The following is an 11,434-nucleotide window of genomic DNA, read 5'->3' as shown; positions in this document are numbered from 1 at the left end:
GGGGGGGGGGGGGGGTCGTGTCCAGACTCTTATTGGAGGATTTCTATGGTAATCGCGATGAAGCACTCGGAGCGCCGATTCTTACCGGCATGCTGATGATTCGGCACGTATTGCAATGAAAATGGCATCACGTGCTCGATGTAGCTCTGTTCGTGGAGCTCGCCGAAGGAAACGTTCTTGGTCGGCGGCGGCGTCGAGAGCTTCGCCCTGCGCTCGTCCTTGCTTCTCCTCCTCACGCGGCACACGTGTCTCGCGATCTCGGTCTCTTCCAGGATCACGGAGTCGCTCTCTTCGACGACCGGTGGCACGAAACTGTATCGCGTGGCCACTGCGTCGGCCGGCAGAGGCTCCGGGGTCCTGTGGCGCTTCAATAACGGTTCGCTGTCCTTGCCCACCTCGTCGGGGATGCTCTTGCGCCGCGACGCGTCCGCGCCACACGTATGCCTCATATGCGTCATCGTCGTCGTTGTTATCGCCGTTGTCGTCGTTGTTACTAACGATAGCGACGGCGGCGTCATGTCCAACGCCGCCTCAGCGCCTGGAGAAGAGCTCTCCTCGATCGCCTGGCTCGTCATAGCCACTCTTTCGTTGTCGATGATGATTGACGTGGCCTTCGAAAGGGACGCCCTTTTCCTAAAACAAGCACCACGCGACTACCCTGAGGCTGGACGGCAAATCGAGTGCACCGGAGACTTCCGGGACGTGGTCAGTAGGGTGGACGGATACCGAGATAGTTAAGAATTTCGCTCTTTCTTGCTTAAATTTTGAAAAAGAAATTAAAAAAATTGAAAAACAGATAAAATTGTAAGTGATTTTAACGACGTGATATCTACTGCGATCACAGAACACATTTCTGAACTGTATTTTTATTAAATTTTCTTTATATGTCGCGAAATTACCGTTGAATTGTCAATAATCAATCGTCAAACGAAGTAAATAATTTGCTTTTGTCAAATATAATAATTCGTCTGTGCGCGATAACCAATTTAACTACGTTTCGTTAAAGGATTTAGATCTAAAGGTGGAGTTTGATATCAAACGTTACGACGTACTTTGCTACTTGATCCACGTTGACGTAATCACCCTCTGGCTGCGAAACGGTTGACGAGTTCAAGCTACACATTGACATTGAAACATCAGTCGTCTCCGTGGTTATCGACGGTCCTGTCAAATAAGTAAACAAAATTATTAATATCGCGCATTAATAGGCGCACAGTTTGCGATTCACCCGTTATAACTTTTGTTTTAAATAAAACTTTGTAGGTTGAAATATTAAAAAGAAAAAGAAAAGATTTTCAAAAAATTGTCTTTTATGTGAGAAAAATGTAATTAAAGCCAAAATATATTTTAATTAATAACGACTACTTCGAAATACTGTGCAATTCTGCGTTTTTAATTTTATTTAATAAATATAACAACTTCTTTGGGATAAAACAGACCTTTACCTTCCTTCTTAGCTTCCTCCGGCTTCGGGACCGGCAATGTATCGACCATCTCTTGCGTTTCGCTCTCAACTTCCTCGCCCATTCTCCTTAAAAATCCCTGAAGTAAAATACGAGATGGTAAAAAATAATTTTCTATGGTCGCCATGTACACGCTCGATATGACTGCAACATTTATGGATTGAACAATATTGCATAAACATGCGAGCGTATCAGAATAATTTTAGATTATTATTCGCAGAGAGTACTGCACGAAGCAGCAATGACGTCGTGATTACTCATATATAACCGAATTAAGATGGATGGTGCGTTCGCTTTTCCGTTAATCGAAACTCGCTATCGACCTTCCTCAAATTAGTCTAGTGCATGGATGTTTTATTAAACAGCATACATTTTGTCAAGGAGGTATTTTAGTGAAATTGATTTGTTAGACGGAGATAAACGCAGAATAACATAAACAATTATAATTTAAAATATATTATATTATATGATACATTTTCTATTTTTTCCTTATTTTTTTATCTCAAACTTAATTCTTCCGATAGAGCTTAATTTTAGTGTTAAGCATTAAAACCGATTCTAAATTCGTCGTAGAATCTGAAGGAGCAAGATGATTCTACGATAATAGATTCTACGTAACGTATTCCTTGTATAACAAGTTCATAACTCCGATGAAGTAATACTTGCTGTAACGCCGTTTGTGGAAGTTCGATGAATGGAAAAGCTTACCTGAAGCTCGGAATCCTTTTGTAACAATTGCTTCCGGAATTTTTTATTCGTCAGTTTCGCTTCCTTCAAACGTTCATCGAGTTCGCTGACTGTCGAGTCCCTCCGTATCTTCAGCATCGGCCTCAGAGTCGCCCTGGTCCGCTTATTTATCGCCCCTTGTGGATTTCTGCGTAACTCTATTACCTGAAAATCCCATGAGACTTACTTGGCTTCTCTCTCTCTCTCTCTCTCTCTCTCTCTCTCTCTCTCTCTCTCTCTCTCTTCTCGTTGGTCTTACCCCGAGAATAGGATAGATAGAAATGTTTTATTAACTGCTCTAGGGCAAGTCCTTTAAAAACATGCGTATAAAGAAAACACGAAATATGTTTGAAACATTAACTAAAGCAAGTGTATTATAAAATTAACATAAAATAACGGAAGAAAAGAAAATTATATGAAGAAATGAAATGTAAACAGTAAATATACGTATATATGAAAATACTCTCTCTCTCTCTCTCTCTCTCTCTCTCTCTCTCTCTCTCTCTCTCTCTCTCTCGAATATAAATATAAATTCTAAGATTAACACAGTAGATGATTAAAAGGTCTCTCTTTAAATAAGTGTGTCGAATTCCGAGCAGACTCTAAAGGAGAGCTCTGTAGAGATTTTGTTGTAATAAGAAAATTGCTGAAGAGTAAACGCGCGACAAATAGACAGTATTCAAACGAATCAATAGTATCATGCTTAAATGAACGAAAACTTTTGTAAGACCTTAGCGATTTAAAATGAAATCTGTTTGACAAAGTTTCAGCATGGAAAAATGTTAAGCGGAATGCATTCAATTAGCTAATCTCTTCGATCGTCTACGATCGAAAATCGGCCAATTTAAAATGTGAGACGACAAGTGAGGTAAAAAAAAACGTACCTTAGGAATAAAAACCAGACAAAGAGTGGCTGTACTACAAAATATAATGAACACCGCCAACATTATAAACATGGCGTCTTGTTTGTCAGTCAGCACGAAGCTTATAGCTGCACCGGTGACGCACATTATAACAACGTTGTACACACTCATCCCGACGTATTTACTGTCATTTAATGCCGGTATACTAACGTGCCGCGTTTCCCATGCCAGAAAGGCACCAAATATCTGAAAGCGGTGAGGTCAGGTAAGTGCCTATCGTATGCCATTTTATCCGCCAAGGCGCTTAGCGATGCATGCTTAACTTACCATTAAAAGGCCTTTGTATGCATATATGCAAAACAGATAAATATTCATTTGATTGCTCTGACAATATTCATTTTCCGGGATGATTATTATATCTTCGCTGGAAGGGTGATGCTGCAATTGAGAGGGAATTCGCATTTCAATTAACCGACCATTGCCGTGAATTTCTTTCGCGAATTATGATAGAAAATATATAGAAAGAGGAATACATCCGAAATTTATAAAATAAGCGCATGTTTGTTAGCAAACGTATTTTTTGGCGCATATTTTTCTACTCACATAGGGCTCCATTTGTTTTATCGCCCGATAAAACGGATCGGCCACTTGCCACGTTGTCATGATCGTGAGATCGACAGCCAACAATATCCCGACGACCATGAACAATTGGTAATCTTTTATAACCTGAATCACGATATGGGCTCGTTAACGTTGAACACGAAAGTGCGCTCCGTGCTCTCGCTATACAGTCGTTAACGAGTTACCTTTTTATTGAGCTTCACATCAGTGAATATAGAATGTACACGCCACGTTTTCGAAAACATGGAACCAAAGGCCAACGAGAAACCAGCCATCAACAGCCACGCTCGAGCCGTACAGATATACGGGAAAGCCGCTACGCTCGATAATTGCGAGTCTAGTCCGAGGAAGATAACGCTGCTGTAGGTCAGCATACAACCGATGATGATAAGGTTGTTCAGGTGGGGCGATGACATTTTGATGTATCTGTAATATCGAGTTTCGCGTGTGAGCCGCGCTTAGGACCGACTGAGACTGAGAAAGTCTAATCTGGGAGGCAAATGGAGGAACCGTGTTACGCGCGTGTTGCATAATTGTTACATATTACGGCGGAGCCGTCACCTTTGATTTCTGTATCTGATATTGATGGCGAGAAAAATGGATGCCAAGACGATACCGACACTAGCGGCCGAGGCTAGCACCGCGTACAGCGTGATGTCCACGGTGGAGTGCTCGATGATGTGAACCGTCCTGTCTTTCGGCGGCGACTTCCCGTTCCACAGCGAGGCCTTATGTCTCGTCAGATCCAGAACGCCAGTTATGCTATCGTACTCGCCTACGTTTACCTCGCGACCGTCTAAAAAGTTCACATTCGATCAGGAACGCGCACGCCGACAAAAGTAATGTATTTCCTATTTTGTACGTAAGAAGTCACTTATTTCGACACGAGCAATTTTTAATATCCGTATATCTGTATTACTATGAAAATCGAGTCGGTCGCGGGAAATGTACGCACTGATCCGTAAATTACACCACTCATGCGAAATACTCGGTCATCGATATCGAGCAAAAAAAAAAAAAGAAAGAAATAGCACACACACACACACACACCTAATTGAAACTGTTCGGATTCGTATCCATAGCGCGATATAAAAAAATTCTTTTGTTAAATCGAAATTGCATCCGCGCTTTCTACACGACACATTTTTCATTTGAATTCCTTCATTAATTGCTGAATTACAGCCAGTACGCTGAAATTTATTCCGAAATAGATACTTTATCTGTTTAATTCCAAGTGCGAAGTTTTCTCTTTCTCTTTCTTCTTCCCGCACCCGACCCTGTATCAAGAAGTAACTCACCCAGGAATTGTTTTAGAAGAATGTACGCTTTTCTCTCGTTGTCGTAGAAGCGGACCGGTCCCTGCAAAAAAAAATGTTAAATTTCTCACATTCATGCCGCCGTATTATTATACAGAACTGTTACCACAGGCGATCGGGATCGTGAATCGGATTTTAAAATAAAAGCCCGCTCACCGATTCAACTCGCTGCTATCAACTCATGCCAATTTGCCCCGTTAACTCGCCCGGCGGTTTGTCATGTTTTTGATTTCGTTTTAATTTCAATTCGGTTCACCACCGATCGGTCCCATTCTCCCGCTTTGTTATTGCTACCATACATGTGTGCATCCCTTTTTACTAAAACGTGCTCAACCCGTAGCATGGCAAAGCACCGCGTCACGGGTATATATACCCGAATGAAAGAAAGAGAACAAAGAGAAAAATTGTAAAAAAAAAAAAGAAAGAAAGAAGGGAAAAAGAGGCAACTCATTAAGTTTGCCGGTAACGCTCGCACGGTTAGGTGTGTGTAGAAAAGTGATGCCTGCGCTTGAAGACACTTGGAGTCGGACAAAAAGACGGTCAAGTGTAACACGCGCGGCAGTGCGAATGTTGATTACTGAGAAACACAGCCTGTGTTCCTTCGCATCTCTCTCTGTCCGTGACAGGCACAAAGTGTCGGGCAGCTCGTCGTTACCAAGCCCACGCACACGACGATCGAAAGCAAGGGTTGTCGCTGGTCTAATGAGAGAATGTAAAGACCCGTTCTCCAATCTTCACCCTTCTTTATAAACGTCTTCCTCTTCTTCTTCCTTATTTTCTGTCGTCTTTTTAAGCAAGTTACTCTCGGTTCTCCAATGCCCGGGGCAGTCTCACGGCAACAATAGATATCTCAATGCCCTCGACACAAATAACAACTTGGCGAATTGGAGCTAAGTGACGCGAATCAATCGAGCGCGGAAAGAGAAATATTTTGCTTCGAATTACGGAAATTATCGCTAAAAGGCTAAAACTAAAAATGATAATCCAAGCGAAATTCTCTTTCCTCCGTGAAATACAAATGTACGTCGCAAAACGGTATGAAACGTCTTCAGAATTTACTAGGGCGATTACACGAAAAAAAAAAATTATGTAAACAGAGATTTTTATTTCAATCGAGAACGGCCGCATAGCTATGAGAAGTAAAAATCTTACAATTTTCATCCAAAATTCTCATTGCGACCCAAATATAACAAGCGATATACAATATTAATATTATAATTTAAGAAAAACAAAAACGGAACACTTAAAAGTTAAATTATATATTTGTAGTGTACAATATTTTCAGAACGTTTTCAAATTCAATAATTTAATATTAAGAAAGTTATCAGAAAAATTAAATTTATAAAACATTAAAAAGTCTTAATCTGTCTTGCAGTACCTAACTTTTTAGATATCTTTTAGAAACTCGTTAGCAACCGATGGCGTCAACGAAAAGTAGAAAACTCTAGGAAAATCGTTACGTCAGTAATTCTGTTTTAAAAATTACAGTAACGATTTTCCTTCCTAGAATTTTCCGTTTATCGGTTATAGTAGAAATCGAAATAGCAAATACACGGATTAGAATTGTAATATCTTTTTAAAGGCTGTTTTTAAAACTGTTCGTTAGCGATAAAACAGGAGCGGAAAACTCGAGTAAGATGACATTTTTGTCATTTTACTTATCCAAGATGGGACCTGCCCAGAAAACTGCTGCTGCAGCTTTTTACTCTCACTGTGTGGCACGTTCTATAATGGCGTTCGTTTTTAGCGCTAAGGGTTTTATGTCGAATGACATTATCCGGTTTGTGTTCGGCGCACGAGGGGGAAGGGGCGTCGCTGCGGCGCGAAATTGCGTGGCGGGCCAAGCTTACCGTGACACCGTCGAAGCTTGTATTCCTGAGGGCATCGAGGAAGAGCTTCTCCCACAATACGTCCCTGTACCGAAAGTCGGATATAGTCTGGTTACGATGGAAGTGTCGTATCCTGCGCGCGACATGTTTCACAGCCAGCGCGACCGTCCAGATACCATCGTAGGTGTAACCGTGGAACCTGGAGTACTCGTTACCCCGTCTCGAATCGTACTCTTTCCAATACTGGTCCGGGGTCTGAGGGGGTGAAACACGCACACATAAAATCGAATAGAGAGACGCAACAGGCGGTGCCCTCGCGTATGACGAATCTCAAAGACTCGCCGTATATACAGTCGGGTTTCCATTTGAATCGTTTCTCGATCGCTCCGAGGCGCGATTAAACGCAATTTTCGGGGATTCGTATTCCATCAGAAATGCAATCGAGCGGATATGCATACCTACGTACGATACTCGGAGTATCGTCCTCCATCTGCGGATTCTGCAACCAATCTGAATCGCGATTCTTCCGTAATCCTTTTAGAAATCGTATTCAGCTATTCGCGTGGAACGGAAGAAATAACATTACGTCGCGTTTCTGCCGAGGAAAGGAGACCTCGGATATGATTGAATTACATTTTAACGATCTTCCGACCAATTCTGATTTCGGGATCGAGTAATTTTTAAATTGAATACGAACCCGGAGCGATCCCGCGTGGATTTAATCGAAAAACCAACAGTAAAAATTTCAATGCGCGGTTCACTCACGATTCCGGACGTGGTGTGTTGCTCCTCGGTCGTCAGCGGGAGCAGATCCGTCAGGATGACACCGTGAAGGGCCTCGGACAGCTCGGAGGGGGCACATCCGCCACCCGGGCGCAACCACCACTCTCTGGTGTAAGTCCCGATGATGACCCACTGATACTTTCTGCCATATAAGCCAAACCTGTAAGCCTCACAGAATATCCGTCTAGCCCACGCCTCGTTGAAATTTCCCAGGAGGATCCTCACGTCTCTTTCTTTAAGCTTTTCGAGCGCCGTTGTCACCTCGGTGGCAAAGCTCTGCGTCTCCACAAGCTCCATTTTGCTCTCATCCAGGTCGGCCACCAACCGATTGTGCACCTGGAAAGAAGATTCGCAGGGAGAGTGCGGAGAGAGAGAGAGAGAGAGAGAGAGAGAGAGAGAGAGAGAGAGAGAGAGAGAGAGGACTCCTGCAACTTTCAATCCAAATGCTTATCACGTGCCATAACGTGAGCGCATTCGCGCATTTAGCTTGTTCAAGCAGGCCGCTAGCGACGGCAAATCTCCATTTATAATGTAAATGGAACAGTTGCTACATATACATCACCCACGCCCGCGAGTGCACGTGGAGAACGACGCGCTCTCGCGACGGGATTAATTAACCCTTTCATTCCCTCGAATTGCTTCCAACTGTCGAGAATCGCTGTTTGAATCACTTTCTTAATGGTATCTAACGCGTGGAAAATGTACAAGAAGGTCTTGAGATTTTTCAAGATTTCCTATTTTTCCTTTCATGTACACCGAATTTTTGTATCGCGAACAAAGGACAAGGTATTCGCTGAAGAAACGGAATCCAAGTTATTAAATTTAATTATGCTTGTGATAAAAAGGAAACTGCAGAAAGTACCCTTTCGAAGTCGTACCTAAGTTCACGATATAGTAAATTATTTTAAATTAAAAAAATTTGATTTCTCTCTCTCTCTCTTTTTTTTTCTTTTTTTTTTTCATTTCAGTTTTACTACCAGACAAGTACTCTCTCGATCGCTGCATCAAAATTAACTTTACCAGCGAGTATCTGGGCTCGTTCTGATAAATCGTGCCGACCCGGGTCCAGTTGAAATGCAGAAGCAACGCCACTCGCGGTGCGTTGAGGGCGTTTTCCGACGGCACGACCCTAAAGAAATTCGGGAAGCTATTGGTTGTGAACATAGGATGGGTGTCCGCGTAGCTGAGCTGCAACAATAAGAGTAGAGAGCGAATGTTGATAAAAAAAATCATATCTCCGTGTTTATTTCTGTTCTTTTGACATCCCCCTCAATGCGTGTGCACGTGTCCGTGTGTTAGTATGCAAATAAGCAAAAAGAGCAAGCCGGGAAACTGTTCTCCCGCAAGTCATGAATATTTACGACGACGTTTTACCGTCGCATTACCTGCGTAAGGCGCCAGTGTTTCGAGGCTTTCGCTATCGGATCCGTGACTTGTGTGCAGGCTCCGCCGAAGAGTATCACCTTGTGCGGCCCGTTGTGCATCATGTCGAAGAACGCCTTCATCCCGACGGCGGCACTGCACTGCAATATATGCGATTTATTACCTACGTCCGTTTCCCTTAATATTTCGCATTACGAAAGTGTGAAATTTCAAGGCAATCTCAAGAAACGTCTGGTGGAAATCAAGAAAATATCCGAGATACGAGAAAATGAGAAGTACTTTGGAATCGCAAAAAATATTGGGCGTAATATGGCGAAATGCGTCATATGTTACTTTTTCCCATGTTTTCAACGGTTCATGTTTGCTTTCAAGATGAAAAGTGATCATTTCTTATATCGAAAATCTTCTTTGATATTTGCAGAATCAACAAGTGTTTGTTGGTGAACAGCCAGAAAATAGAGAAGAGCGGAGAATAGAATGCCAAATCGGCGGGGAGAGAAAAATATTATCATAATATCGGCGTTGTTCTAATTATCGAAAGATTAGTCCGAAAGCTTGAGCGGGATTAAAATTGTGTATTTATAAATGCGAGTAACACACTCACACACACACACACACACACACACACACACACACATACACACACATTCTTCGATTTTATTTACCTCGGAGAGGAAGCGTAGAGAACTCGAACTATTCGTATTATAATGAGTTTTTTTTTAATAATAAAAATAGGAAAAGTATTTTAAATATTCCGTCGAAGGAAAAACTTTGTTCTCAAAAGTTGAATTTTTGCTGGAATAAATATAATGCGAACGGATAGAATGCAAGCGCTTCGTGCGTTGTAGTTGAAATAACAGTTAAAGCAGGAATAATCTTTGAGCTATGAGTTATCTTGGCGACAGACGATCATTGGGACTGACATCGCATATTCCGTTTGAGTCGCGATGTCTACATACTCCTTTGATATCAGCACCGTTTCGAGCGTTCTTTTTCACATGGAAATTGATTCCAACGTATCGCTACATTCTCTTTGCGTTCACCGTGGATGACCCCGTTCCGAAGACAAGATGGAAAAGGATATAATTGTACAGATGAAAATAGGAATTCTGACTGGACAGAAACGGAACGGGTCCCTACCTGCGTACGAAGCGCTGAATCTATTATGAGCACAGTCTGAGATTTCCACACGAAATCAATCAAGATTATTTTCAAAATAGATACTTTCGCGCCGGGAACATTTTCTGAATCGCTCCCCCGTTACTGTTGCGCCATTATATTTTTCTCCCATGCATTTTCCGTCCTCATAATTCCGTCGCAAGCTACTTACAGTATCTCGGGTTAATTCTTTATTTAAAAAATTCATAAAGGTGAGCGCGACTGTCCTTCGCAAATTTTTTTTAAATTATATCCACATTTACCGCTACTTAGAAGATTCCGTCTCACGTTTATTGCACGTCCCCTCATTTTGTTTTACATCGATTTCCGATACATTGGTTATCACGAGGCAGAGATAAAAATCCGTCCTTGGAAATTATGTTACGAGATAGATTCGTGCAACTACGAGGAAGAACTCGTAAGTTCATTAGTCACCGTTTAACAACACCGCTCCATAGCAGAGATCTGAAAAGAAGAAGCTGGTAAGAAGAATAAATTCGAGCCTGCTTCAAATACGAAGTGCTATGGAAACGAGAAGAGGTCATCATTTTATCGATCTCGAACAATAAGGGCTGTATCGTCGCAGCGAATAGTAAAGAATAATCTATTGTTACGAAAGAGAAGATGGCATCAAGAAGAGATATCTTTGCGCTTAGACGTCTCGGGTTAAATCACGAATGCGATATCGATTGAACGGAGCGGAGAGATAACTTAATTATGCGATTGCGTGTCGTGGAACGCTCATGCGGAAAATTCGACGCGTCGATTTCCAGCGGTAATTTCTTTCGCGAAAGAAAATGGAAAGAATTAATTTTAAACTGCATCGCTCGATTACACGGTTGAATTAATCAAATCCGATGCGCATCGATTGGCGAGCAAAAAAATGCTGCTCACAGTGAAAGATGTACGAAAATAGCCAGTCGCGTCTACACGCGTGTTTACTGTAACTACTGGTAGCGCACTTGAAAATACCACGTGGTCTCTCCGATTGTCTACCGATTGTGGAAAACCAGAAAAACACTGCTCGCAATATCCTTTCGGCAAGTAGTCGGAAGCGATTAATCTTTCCAGTCTTTGTACAAGCTGCTCCACTTTTTGTCGTTAGCTCTGCTTCCTCCGGGGGCTAACTTGGAGACTCTCTCATAATTCGATATGTCTGGAAGTCTCAGCGATTTTCCGAGCATAAGCGCGCGCAGTGTCGTAAATCGCGACACGATTCTCCGGGTTCAGCGAACGAGAAATTATGTTAAAGAAAAAAAAAACACTGTTTCACGGCTATTTACCTTCCATTG

At 42.2% G+C, this 11,434-nt stretch overlaps 1 protein-coding gene across 5 annotated transcripts in view; it reads right to left on the bottom strand.

Moving 5' to 3' along the window:
* LOC108756491 (gamma-aminobutyric acid type B receptor subunit 2) overlaps window positions 1–11,434 on the bottom strand; it is a 30,975-nt gene that overhangs the window by 3,952 nt on the left and 15,589 nt on the right. For 4 of the 5 annotated variants that reach the window (XM_018500358.1, XM_018500356.1, XM_018500355.1 and 1 more), the window contains 14 exons: window positions 8,987–9,124; window positions 8,622–8,789; window positions 7,584–7,937; window positions 6,840–7,073; window positions 4,972–5,032; window positions 4,235–4,469; window positions 3,859–4,099; window positions 3,656–3,778; window positions 3,380–3,490; window positions 3,074–3,298; window positions 2,172–2,354; window positions 1,440–1,542; window positions 1,053–1,164; window positions 86–633 (listed from right to left, as the gene is read on the bottom strand). In XM_018500358.1, coding sequence (XP_018355860.1) covers window positions 86–633; window positions 1,053–1,164; window positions 1,440–1,542; window positions 2,172–2,354; window positions 3,074–3,298; window positions 3,380–3,490; window positions 3,656–3,778; window positions 3,859–4,099; window positions 4,235–4,469; window positions 4,972–5,032; window positions 6,840–7,073; window positions 7,584–7,937; window positions 8,622–8,789; window positions 8,987–9,124 — 2,836 coding nt within the window. The remainder of the gene's footprint in view (window positions 1–85; window positions 634–1,052; window positions 1,165–1,439; window positions 1,543–2,171; window positions 2,355–3,073; window positions 3,299–3,379; window positions 3,491–3,655; window positions 3,779–3,858; window positions 4,100–4,234; window positions 4,470–4,971; window positions 5,033–6,839; window positions 7,074–7,583; window positions 7,938–8,621; window positions 8,790–8,986; window positions 9,125–11,434) is intronic. The other variant, XM_018500359.1, reaches the window with a different exon arrangement.

The sequence above is a fragment of the Trachymyrmex septentrionalis genome, unplaced genomic scaffold (assembly GCF_001594115.1).
Source record: "Trachymyrmex septentrionalis isolate Tsep2-gDNA-1 unplaced genomic scaffold, Tsep1.0 scaffold127, whole genome shotgun sequence".
NCBI lineage: Eukaryota > Metazoa > Arthropoda > Insecta > Hymenoptera > Formicidae > Trachymyrmex > Trachymyrmex septentrionalis.
Note: the sequence above shows the minus strand (reverse complement) of the source record. Positions and strands in the feature narration are given on the sequence as shown.